The 13003-nt window shown below is 43.7% G+C and overlaps 1 protein-coding gene across 6 annotated transcripts in view; it reads right to left on the bottom strand.

Annotated features, from left to right (window-relative positions):
- The window catches only part of PPP1R12B (protein phosphatase 1 regulatory subunit 12B), a 144591-nt gene that overhangs the window by 39957 nt on the left and 91631 nt on the right, over positions 1-13003 (bottom strand). The window contains exon 1 of one of the 6 annotated variants that reach the window (XM_056845093.1): positions 8797-9031. The exons of the other annotated variants lie outside the window; for them this stretch is intronic. Coding sequence (XP_056701071.1) covers positions 8797-8898 — 102 coding nt within the window. The 5' untranslated portion in view covers positions 8899-9031. Of the gene's footprint in view, positions 1-8796; positions 9032-13003 lie in introns of those variants that run through there. 6 annotated transcript variants of the gene reach the window in all.

Raw genomic sequence — 13003 nt, 5'->3', positions numbered from 1 at the left:
TTATATATTGTTACTGTACTATGTATTCTTCTCAAAACCAGTGTTTGGAAAACTGGTAAATGCTAGTTATCTACAAGACTTTGAATGATTACTTGGCATCATCACAATTATTTTAGGGAAGGTATGCTAGAAAGGGGTGGAGAGCTGACAGACTGGAAAGCCAAAGAGTCAGGAGACCAACAAGGCAGCGTGTGAACAGGCAGAATTTCACACAATTTAACCAAACTGCTTTTAGTATGAGGTCTCTGTGTTAGCAAAGGATTTCCAATCCTATTCATGTGATTAATTACCAAAGGTAACTGAGCTACCTTTGCATAACCCCAATAAGCCTGACACAAAGTATGATTTCCAGCAGCTGTAGATCAATGGATTTAAACAGGAAAATCCGTTAATATTATGTTCATACAATAATAGGGATCAGCCATTATGAATGGTAGTTTCAGTAACTAGATGAACAGCTAGTAGAATTCACAATAAAAGAAACATGTTTAATCAGAAACCAGGTCTAATTCCAAAAGCTATCTAACCTTATTAACCGAGAGTTCCAAACTCCAAGCAAATCTGAAACTCTGCATTAGTAAAATACATAACTTCTGGCATTTGACTGATTCAGCTGTCTCTTCAAGATCTGTGCAGCTGCCTTTTATTACAACAATATCAGTATACAACTCAGTATAAAGGGTCAGGATGGACTGTATTTTAATTTGGTTAAGGCTGTATCTCAGAAATGTAAATTTTGGTGACTTCCTTTAAAAATAATCATTTTAATGGTCACACATTTCACCCAGCAATAAAGCTAAAATCTTACAGAAGGGCCATTCTAAGAGGAAATTAACAAAAAAAAGAGGCAGCTTATGACCCAAGAAATTGAATACTTTTCTTCTGAACTTTACAAGAGAGGTCATAAGGGCCCCCACTCAAATACAATTTCTACTATGCAAGAAAAGAGGTTTACAGTACTTGGAAAGTGACTCGAATTCAACTTTGCTGTTGTGGAGCACAGTGTTTTAGACACAGTTATCCCCCTGGTGTCATGGGTTCAAAATCCCCACTTTTCCCCATGCCAGAGAACAGAAAAACCCTGCAGGTTTAATAACATTACATGTAAGAACCCATACTACATACTGGAGCACATGCACTTCACACGAACTGAATTCTTGCCCTTGGCTGCTATGCAGTATTGGCAGCTGGGGAAATGTAGCCTGTACTGTACCCCAACTGCCACTATGGACCCTTAGAAGATATTTCTTGAAGTCCAGTGGCAACATGTGACAAAGTACATATGAAGCAAAGCCTCAAGAAACAGAGCCAAATTTTCCCATCTACCCACTTTCTATTTGAGTGATCTTGGTCTTTGTTTTACGAAGCAAAAGAAGGACAACTGTGTTATTTCATTTACACTGCTCACTGTTCTTTAGCCCTGCAGCAAACATCTGTGTAGCATACTGCAAGGAAATGTGTGCCAGATTTCTGGAGTGAGTGACTTGAAAGTTAACAGTCACTCCCCAGCTCACCAAAGAACTCTGATGTTAAGTTTCTGAAGGTCTAGGCCTGGCTTATGTCAAATGGTGTTATAGTGGTAGGTAGCCAGGCTTGCCTTCATTAAAAAGGGAAAGCTGTGAGGAAAAAGCAGTCATATTCCTGAATTAGGTTTGCCAACCTCCAGGTACTAGTTGGAGATCACCTGCTTTACAACTGATCTCCAGCTGATAGAGATCAGTTCCCCTGGAGAAAATGGCTGCTTTGGCAATTGGGCTCTATAGCATTGAAGTCCCTCCCCTCCCCAAACCCCACCCTCCTCAGGCTCCGCCCCAAAAACCTCCCACTGGTGGCGAAGAGGGACCTGACAACACTACCCTGAATATAGATGCCTCCTGGTATCCCTTCTCGTTGCCTGCCAGGAAAGAAATGGGGAGTGGGGAGGAATGTGCATCAACATCATGTTTATGTCACTTCTGGGAAAAACTGAAGTAACATGGTGGACACTGTACCATTTTCAAAAACTTAAACCAGTCTTCCAGTGTTGCCAGGCTCCACCCCACATGTTCCTTCTAAAGGTTGCCAGTTGCAGCCTGGCAACTGCTATGTCTGAATCATATGAGCAAGACTGGGGAGGCAAGGCGTGCACTTGAAGGGAGAGTGAGCTCTAGTATCTGGGGTCTGGACAGTTTCCACACAGAAGACAAATAACTCTGGGGGACATAGTTAGCATTTCCCCTCTACATCTATAGAAAAGGAGCTGTGAGGGTCTCTGTCTTTGTGTCGACCAACGCGGGGACCTCTAACGGGGGACCCCCTTTGGGTAGGGACAGATGAACACGCACAAATACATTGTCCTCTTGGGCGCTTACCATCGGTGGAGCTCCTTGCACAACGATAGGGACGGTCTGCTGCGGAGCCCCCTCTACAGCAGACCGACGGCGTTTTTTGCCGGCTGTTCCCACTCTTCCTCCTCGCTGGAAGAGGGGGACGGGGTGGTGGCTTCCGGGGAGCCGTCCGAATCAAAGACGGTATTTGTAATCCGGGACCCCGATGGGACCGTAGAGTCGGATGCCCCATCCTGGGGGCGCGCGTGGAGAGCGGAGGGTGCGCCAGAGCGCCGGCTCAGTGGTCCACTTCTGCGGCGAGGCTGGCTGTCGGCGGCCGGTTTCGTCGGCTCGGCCTGGGTTTGGCGGGGGGGGGTCGGACGGCCTGAGCGAGAGGGGCATTGCGATGCAAAGTGACCCTTTCCCCCGCAGATCAGGCAGACGCCGGCCTCGAACCGCTTGCGGCGTTCCACGGCCGAGAGACCCCCGCCACCCCCTTGCCGGAGTTCCCGGCCACGGTCACCTCGGGGCCTGGGGTCTCGCCCAAGCCGTTGCTTGGACAAGTTCAGGAGTTGTTTGCGATTCTCGATGTCAGCAGCATGGCGAACCCAACCTTCCACATCCGGGGGGTTCCCTTGCATGAAGGCCCAATGTTGGAGGTCTGGGTTGAGACCCTCCCTGAAACATTGTACCAAGGTAGCTTCACTCCAGTCCAGAATTCGGCTAGCCAGTGACTGGAACTCACTTGCATACTGCGCCACCGACTTAGTCCCTTGGCGCAGTTGCATCAGGGAGGCTTTAGCCCGCTCACCCAGAGTCGGGTCCTCAAAACGGTTTCGGAGTGCTACCATGAACTCGTCCAGGGTTCGCAGCACCGGCGAGCGGAGTTCATACTGCAACACCATCCAGGCAGCCGCCTCCCCTTGCAGTAAGGAAGCCACGTACTGCACCCGGGACTCCTCAGAAACGAAGGTTCGGCCTTGTTCCCGCATAAAAATGTCTACTTGGACCATACAAAAGGTCAACTGGTCTCCCGACCCGTCATACGTGACTTTCAGGTCCCGACGGGCCGGGGGGGCAGGGGTTGCGGGCGGAACTACCGGCGCCCCGTCTGGGGGAGCACCGGCTGGAGGTTGCAACTTCAGCGCATCTAGGGTCGTGGCCATCTCACCCATTACGCGTTGCATGATCTCCATCTGCTCCTGCATAGCCCGGCGGTCTTCCTGCCACTGCTGTCGTTCTTCCTCCATGAGGGCCTCTTTGCGGGCCGGGTCCCCTTCGAGTCCCGTGCTGGGGAAGGCCAACCGGCGATCCTTCGCCGCAGTCCGCGAGAGCGACCAGCCCTTGGGAGAGTCCAGCCAATAAGTAAGCCCCCGGGGACGTCCGTCCCGATCTTGGTCGGGGGCGCGACCCTTCGGTTTCTTTGGCTTGGCTCCCTCCTCCTTCGGGTCCGGCTTCTCCGGCTCGTCCGGTTCCTTGGGGGCATCGGGGTTAGGGGTGGTGTCCTCGTCGGCTGACATTCTGTCCAAAGCGGTACAGCTGCAGTCCGAGAGGCAAGGACTTGCAACTTAATTGGAGAGATCCCCCTCTCTGAGTTTGCTTCTCCAAATCAGTTGCTCAGACGTTGATACAGAAACAATAGATTTATTGAAGCCTTCAGGAGATGAGACAGGCACAGGTAGAAAGTTGCAAGTGAGGGGCTATACGGGTTTACAGAATATATTGACTCCAGGGCACTGGGGCACTGGGGTTCACACTTATTGTTATGGGAAGTTACAAGCTTGGCATAATACAAAACATCAGACGGATCCCAGGAAGTCTGGTGCGGCTATCACACTTCCAAGGCCGCACCGGCCTGAGGGAGTACTGGCAGGAAGAACAGCGGGGGGGAAGATACATGGGCCATCAGGCCTGGCGCCTGAGACCAGAAGGTGTGAACTGCTTTTACGAGTTCACTGATAACACCGCAGGTGATGGAAAGCAGAGACACAAAGACAGAGACCCTCACAGGAGCAAGATATGTAACTGGTTGAACATGTCAGAAATGTTGCCAGTCATTGCTGAGAGGCTAAAGGTCACTAATCTCAATAAAATGTAGAAAAACTAACAGTGTTACATTCTCTGAAAGAATGCTGCTATAAAATATTTTATTATGTAGCAGTATAGCTCCCCACCCCACCCTCAGCAGCTATTCAAAAGCCAGAAGAGAGAGTTTCCAGGAACACATCACAGATTGCATCGATGCTGGCCATGGAAGGATGGATCTAATGCTCTAGAGTACTTTTCTATGTATAAAGTATTTTAGAATTCTTAGCCTGTTTAATATATTTGGGAGAAGCTGCTCAGTAGTAACATTTTTAAGTACTTTATTCTCACTGAGACTCAAAACAGATTACAAAATTTAAGGCAATGCAACATCAACAGTATGATATACTAAAACAGTATAAGAAGACTGGATTACAAAATAGAAAAAAATAGTATCAGCCAGGCTCTAGAGGGTTTCTCATGCATGGTCTATGTATGGACCCAATCACCTCCCCCCACCCCCATCACCATCACCAGTTTTCCATTTCAGAAGATACAGCCCCAGTCATAGCATACTCTTTTCTGAATTTCACACTTTTTAAGAGGAGACTTAGGAAGTATTAGATATTCAGCATGGAAACTGGAGGAAAAACTCATGTGCTGGTACCATTTTTCCCCTTTCAAATGCCCTTGCGTGTAACCCTTAATATTTTTGAACTGGGGCATTCAAGAAGTAATTTTTGCTTTTGGACTGCAGACCCCTTTTGTCAAGGAGACAGGGAATAGTAGATTAAGTGTACCTGCTGGGTCACAGTTGCCCAGTCTGGTGCTTTTGCAAGGAGACAACTGATAATCAACTTGACATCTTGGTGCTGGGCACGGATTGTTTTGTTTACCTGCCTCCCTTATCTGGCCTGGAAACTGCCATTGCAGTTAAACCCAAACCTTATTTGTGCAGTTTCACTCAACATTTTGTATTGAATGCTGGTGTATTAAAAGGGAATACTCTCATTGCTCACACTGAATGGGGCAGCCCAGCTTGCTCATCTTCATAAGTGTTTTCCATGGCTATAATCTGATCAAATGCTCACCACTGCCTACACTCAGATTCTGCTTGGCTGTAAACACCACACACTCTTAAATTCAAAGCTGAAGCATAAGACATAATGCAGAGACTCCGTGCCAGCAATTATGATATACTTTACTTTAAGCATTATAGTCTTTAAAGACCCTGTGGTTATCTTTTAAAAATTGGATTAGACAAAGTCCTTTAAAGAGGAATTGTCTTGCATGGCAGTTTTGATCTACAGAAGTGTTAGCTTTTGCTCAAGGAAAACTGAGCTGTGGAATCGTTGGGATGGGGCAATGTCAGCAAGCTTTTCGCTTTGGCTGCAAAACCCTAAAATTGCAACCAGCATCCCTAATGCATGACCCACATTTAGCAGCGGCAAGGCTATTTTTTAAAACGTGGAAGTGACCGTTGTTGTCTCAATTATCCCTCCACACACTGCACACATAGGATTAAGCCACAGCAACACACACACACACAGCTTTCAAACTTTTCTATACAACAGTTACAACATGGAAATGACAATTATAGAAATTCTGCAATGATGACAACTGTCAAGTTTCAACAAACAAAGATGGATCAAGAAAAAGCACATTAGTACCATTATGCAGAAGAAAAAGAAACCTACAGAGTTATAGTCAGGGCTGGCCCTAAACATTCTGGAATAAGAAGTATGATGTTGTCACATCTTGTATGCCACTCTGGAACTCCTGATCTGATGATTCTCTGTGACCACATGGTCTGCTATGAGTGCAGGAAGCCTCATTTTAACAAGTCCCAGAGCTATAGCTTCTCTGGCTTGTACCCTTCAATTAAGCTCTACTGGCATACTCTGAACTCTGGTCCTTAACAGATTACTCCCCTCTCTTAAGCATCACAACTCATCTATAATCAGCTGTCATTTTTTTTTGCTACTGCTCTCCCACCTCTGCTTCCCCACAGCTGGGAGCTTCAAGGCCCAGCTCTTACTTTCAGCCCTCGATTCAGGGAAAGAAACAAAAATGGCTCCCTAGTCCACTACATTGTTTAATCCTAAAGCCATTCACAACCACAACCCATATATTACACCGCATGTGCAGCAAAAAGCAATGCTTGTAAAACAAACTAAGCCAGGGAAGGCACAAACAAAACACCTCTTCAGGGTGACTGGTTAATCTGATCTGCAAAGCACTTCTCTCCAGACTCCTAGTATGGTAGCCAGAGCATGAGCAAACCCATTATTTCCCTCAGTCCACAGAATTAGGTTTTCTATTTCATTCTGCTGAGCCAGCAATAACTATACAAACATCTGGAAAGCCAAACTACATGTTGAAAAAATATATGAAAACTAAAACAGATTTCAGAATACATGCAATTAATTTCTATCCCAGGTGTATTTTTCAGATGGTGCAAAGTGATGTCATTTGAGAATCTGAATACCTAAGTGATCAAGCCTTGGTTTCTTTTACATTGATCTTGTGTGCACTTACAAGACATATTCAGGCACTGGGCACCTGCTTTTTTTGAGATGAAAATGTGCTTATGTAGCAAAAAAATAAGAAAGCTACAAAATGGGTGGGGGGGAGTGTATCACTGAAGGGAGTCTGATTAACTTGTTTACTATTTAAGCATAACAGGAACTCTCCAGAGTGTGAGGGAGTGATTTAATTGCACAACAATGGATCCTAATAAGCAGCTTAATTGACAGCAAAAGAAAATTGCTTAATTAAGCAATCAGCTACACAGAAAGTAGTCTTCGAATATGGCTTCTTAAATCTGACCCTGGGGAATAGCTTGCAATACCACTGAGAGATGGCTGGGAGGAAGAAGTTAAGTCACAAGTCCCACCCAGACGGCTGCAGGCCCAAATACCAAAGACTGGTACAGCAAGTGCATGAGCGGTGGTTGAGCAATGCCCAATTATAGTAGTCAAAGGAGAAGATCTGAGTTGGGACATGAGTATGTGAGTCAAATAATGGCAATGATAATGTGCACTGGTTTTTTTTTAAGCTACTTGATGTGATTAATTTGAAGATAATCTCGCATATGTGTCATCCAAGATCAGTTTAAATGTTCTCCATGATTACACATGAAAAATAATAATGTTCCGTAGTGCCTGATGTATCTCCTCAAAGTGACAACCTAGCTTTACACCAAATACTGAGAAAGTTAAACAAGCAAGTAACAGTGGAATAAAAGAAGGGCTAAGTATCACATTAAATGACCCCTGAAGGCATTTCAGAGCTGTTTTCACATTTTGCTACATGGTTATTTCCAAACTGTTATGATTCAAAGGTGCTAAAGTTGCACGGTAAAATTACTGAATACAAAAACATCAAATAATGAACCACTGAACTATGAAGACCACTTAGTTTGACTTTCTGTATAAATTAATTTTCTGCAGCTAATACAGCACACCAAATTTTTTAAACCTCTGTTAAAAAAAATGGAATGGCAAATGTACCTGTTTTTTAGTTACAAGCACTCATCATTCACAGATTAAGGACAGGAACTGGCCTTAGGTACTGTATTAGTTCTGAATCCTTTGCAGTATGTATGATTGTCAAGGAGTAGCTTAAGCCTTTTATCAGAATGCATTCATGAAGGGCTACTTCCTATCCTCTCACTTAGAATGCTATAACAGTGAACACCAGAGTTATATTTCTGAGAAACTTCCCATGGTCACGGCTACAAAGAATAGTCTGAAGAGCCATAGTCCACCCTAAATGGTCAGAAATGGGAAGAGAAGTAATGCTTATGTCAACTCTAAACTAGTTTTCCTCAGGACTTGAAAGCAGAAATGAAGGCAATTCAGGATACTCCCCAATAATCTGGTTGTGAGAAGTATCTTGGTAATGTGCGCTTACAAACTGGAACTCTTGACATCTGGAAAAAAAATGTGCCACCAAACAATGGCTATATGCACATCACAATGCCTCACAAACAGGACATTTCTGGATCTTTAAAGTACTGAAGGCTGGAGCATTCTGTCAGACCCTCACGGCCAAGAGCGATGCCCAAACATACTAGCAATATTTAAGTACACGGCATACGGGAAACACAGAGTGGCTTAACAAGCTCATTTGGTTTTGCAACATTTCCATTTCAAAGCTTCAGCAAAAGTATCTAGCAAATGCAGTTCCTGCTCATTGTGAGGAAAAAAGAAAATATATTCAAGTGATTTACCTATAATCCTTCAAAGAGTAACTACAACTAAGATTAGAAGAGTTTGCATATCTATAACATTGAAGTCCTGGGCTACAAAGGACCTTTTTCAGGACTTCATTTCACATCGACACCGTCTGAAGAAAAACAAGTAATACACGACACTATATTCAGGAAAAGCATATGTAATCTGTGAGCAGAATCAGCCCTCAGCAAGTTGCAATATAGCACAAAAATTAAAAGTCTTCTTACTCTGAGCGTCTTTGCAATCGGGGAAGGAGACGAAGGGGGAGAATCAGACTGAGACTTTCTGTTTCGAGTATACTCCTTACTCCTGGTATACAAGGACGACATGGTCCATTCAGGATGGTAGCAACAGGTCACCTCTCAGTAGCAACAAGATCCAACTCTTCACTTCTGTCTCACTATCTGCAGATGGGTGGTGCCTTCTAAAGTAAGAAGAAACTAGTTTGACAATTATAGAATTTTAAACGCTGTTCAAAGTTACACGTTTTTAGGCACCCAGGCTGGCGATAGAGCTGTCATTGTGTGCTGCACTCCATAGTTCTTTAACCATGACAAGGAACACCCTGAGCTGCTGGTGGTGGCAGTGCAGAGTGCCACAGTGTGCCACCGTCAGACGTGAAACCACTCTCCAATCTTCCACAGGTTTTCCTTCTAATCACAGCTTTCACAGAGCAAAGCCAGAATATTTCCAAACAACTGCAGATAGCCAGAAATCCAGTCCTAAATACGGCAAAGCCTGAAGATCATTCGCTTGCCCAGCTAAGAAGTTTTTAATCAAGGCAGCATTTTTAAACCACAGTCTTGGCTGATGCAGTTCTTCACTGCTAGTGCAGAGCTGCATCATTCGTATGAAAGTACAAATAAGGAACAAATGTTGCTTCAGAAAGGGGCAGTCCAGATGAAGCTGTGTTTTGTTCCATCCTCCAAGTTAGGAACGCCTTTGCACACTTCTATCTTCCCTCCCCTCTTGCTATTTTCTGACATTCCAAATCCTTACTCGCTCAGTGAGGAATGCTGGAGAGAGGCCAAAGGCATAGATTCACTTTCATCTTGGGATTTGGGCTGCTACTTGTAGGAGAAAGAAAGCCAGCAGAAAGCTTAGAAGTGGAGGTCGGAGCAGAATTCAATAAGCTTGCAAGGTCCAAGATCCAGCCATTAGCTTTACTAGCATTCTGGAGAAGATTGTGAAAAGGGTTGTTCACTTTATAAGGTCTTTTGATGTTCAAGCTATCACTAAGAAGACCAAATTAATGAGCGCAAAAGTTAATATTGCATCAGGGTTCGAACTGAAAGCGCCTAAAACTTATTCAACAGGACACGTTGCTTCTCAGGTAAGACCACATCTAAAACAGCTCACTCATGCAGGATATATAGCCAACATTGCTGTAAAAGGACGTCAAGTATCAAGTACCCTGAAAGCCTCTATAGTAGTAAAATGCAAAGCTAACTCACAGTTGTACAAATGGATGCTAATCAAGTAAAAGTATGACTCCCAGATCACAGTCACACATACACAAGAGGTACCGTTATCAGAACAATGCTTTGAAGTATGCCCTTAACAGGGTTCAAACAGAACAGCAGCAGGCACCCTGATTTTAACTTCTGACCTCCCCACTGCAGCATGTACTCTCCAAAATACATCCTGTTGGAGTTGATGGACTTGGGGAATGGCCTGGGGCGCAACCAACGAAGGCCTTCAACAGGAAAGGGGATTAAAGGAAACCTTCCTCTTATGTGAGCAGGAATGTGGCTTGTATGAACCGAAGAGGAACTGGAATCCAGTTTTAAAGGGATCATGGTAAACACAGTTAAGAGAATGCACAATTCCCAAAGTTTTTTTAAAACTGCAGTTATTGTGCATGAAGTATATAGGTCCTTATTGGGGGGAAAATGCCAGAGGGATGTTGGTCAACAGCTGGAATTCACCGTACCCATTTCCTTTAAAAAATGTTTAGCAGTTGGATCCTTTTAAAATAAGTTTCATAGAATTTAGTTTGTGTAGTTGATAATTACATTAAGTTGAAACGTATAGTTTAAAACAACTTTTATATCTGTAAATATCCAGAAATACTACGGTGGGAGTGAACATTTTCCAAACGTTTTTATTAAGATGCAGCTAAAATAAAAATTTGCGAATAAAAACAAAGCTAATAATCAGAATGGGCAGAACTAAATTTTAAGAAACTAGAACATATATACGTACAATTCCTGCAACTAAAGGAGAACCAGCTGGAAACATGAGAAGAGTGCTAAACTTCTTCCTTGAAAACAGTCACTTGTAAGGACATGAGATTTGTGGTTGTAAAAGATAAACAGTGTCGCACTTTCATCGCATACATGTGCGCCACCCCTTTTTCTACCTGGCTGTTTACTCCAATGAGCCAATGAGAACAATTTCACTGGTGTGGGAAGACTGTGGGTTGAGCATATCAGTACAGGCTTCAGTATGCGGTACAAAGGTTACACAATAGATTTCCATCATATACAGCTTTCAGCTCAGCATGGTGGAGTCTTACACAAGCATGCAAACATTTTTTTAATGTCACAGAATGGTGCAAATAATATTCACGAACTCCTAAGCCAAGTGGCCCTAACTCTCTCCCATGTATATTCCTTAAATCAATTTTCAGTTAAATGAAAGTGTGTGTGTGTGATATTTCAGTTTCTACAGGGGGAAAAGAAAGCTCTATTTAATAATGTAATTGCCTGAAGTTACAAATATTTACCCAACTGAAGTAAATTGTGGTGGGTGTTCGTTGTAATTACCTGCAAGTCTTTGTGGGATTCGAGACTGACAAGGGAATCTGAAATGACTCCTGTGGAATCCATAAGCCTACATGCAATGCTCTTGGGGTATATGTGTACCTGCACACCCAAACACACATAGTCAGGACGGGGAGGGCTAGCAGAGTGGAATGAGTTTCCCTGGCTGAGATTGGGACAGCACAAATCCTCCCATTCTCCTGATCCTCCTTTTGTTCTCATACTGACTTTCATTTCAGAATGGCAGTTTCTCCTCCCTCTTCCCCCACCTTTCTGCTGTTATGGTGAAGTAGTTTCAAGCAAATACATACCCCTAATGAAGACGGCAAAAAGGGCCAAGCTGCAAATTAAGACGTCGGATACACTTTAAGCTGCGCTTACTAGCCTGAATTTTGTGGGAGGCGGCTGGAGCCCTGCCCCTCTTCCACCAATCCCGTCATCACAAGCATGACCTTTCCCATCCATCCGTCTCCTTAAGTATACCTCAAAGTTAGCACAGACTCAAAGAGAGAAACAGGGAGGAAAGATATGCGAAAGCTGACAAAAGAAATAGTAAATGGAGGGAGCATGAACTGGGCAAAGGAGAATAAAAAGAAGGGAACTTGAAGGAATAAGGAAGGTAAAAAATGAAAGAAGCCAGGGAACAGGGCAGGGAGGAAACAAGTCGGTGACAGGGAACGCACTGGTGCTGTTTGCTACATTGCGGGCTATTGCCTTAACCATTTTTAGAAGCCCAGGAGCCTGTCACACACACAGACTCAAAAGCTCCCCTCTGCTCTATTTCTTGTGTAGAAATTTCTGCACCAAATTTTTGTGTATCATGTTTTGTACCCCAAATTCATCCTAATTAAGATTAGCTTTAACGTGAGATTGCAAATCTAATTCTAACAGTGGATACTGTTATTTACTGCAGATGTAATGCTACACTATGGTTAGCAGTAGCTTAGGACAGAAGGAAGGAAAGGTTTATACCAACTTAGCTGGTATATTATAATGCCAGCCTGCATGTATTTTTGTATAACACTGTTTTGCAATAGGAAGATTTGTCCCTTGAAGTAGTACAACTGAACCAAGTCAACAGCTTCCCGTCATTCTTGCACCAACTGCTAATTTTTGTGTGGAGTATATAGCTGTATATGACATTAACTTCAACACAGCACAGACCCATAATAAAACTACTAACATAGATTAATCCCAAGGGGAAATTGTCAACTGAACCAATTTCCTCAGTAGCAATTAAGTACCTTAAAATGGAAGGGAGGTCTTTACAGGCTGGAAATGTAGGTTATACCATATCCCCAAATAACTTGACTTTAAAATCTCTTCCATTTCTGGTTTTTCATCCATGACTGTTTGTGTTTCCAAGCCATAAAGAACAATTCAAAATAGCCTACCTTGGATCTGGACAACAAAGAAAGTGGTATAGCAACAAAAAAACCTTGAAGGTAGCTCAGCTTAATATTAAAGTGCAGTTAATGATCTCTGAATTCTGCACTTATTTCTGTTTCCCAACATTATGTCAATACACCGAGAACAATGAAGTGATTCATAATCAGCAGTGGCTAGACTCTGCTAGAAGAAGCTGGGGTGGGGTGTGGGTGTGAGAGGAAGGCTCTGCATTTCAAGACAACATACAGCTATAATCAGTGGAACAATTTATGACACATTA

Source organism: Euleptes europaea, chromosome 2 (assembly GCF_029931775.1).
Source record: "Euleptes europaea isolate rEulEur1 chromosome 2, rEulEur1.hap1, whole genome shotgun sequence".
Lineage (NCBI taxonomy): Eukaryota > Metazoa > Chordata > Lepidosauria > Squamata > Sphaerodactylidae > Euleptes > Euleptes europaea.
The sequence above is the reverse complement of the archived record's forward strand: the minus strand, read 5'-3'. Positions and strand labels throughout refer to the sequence as shown.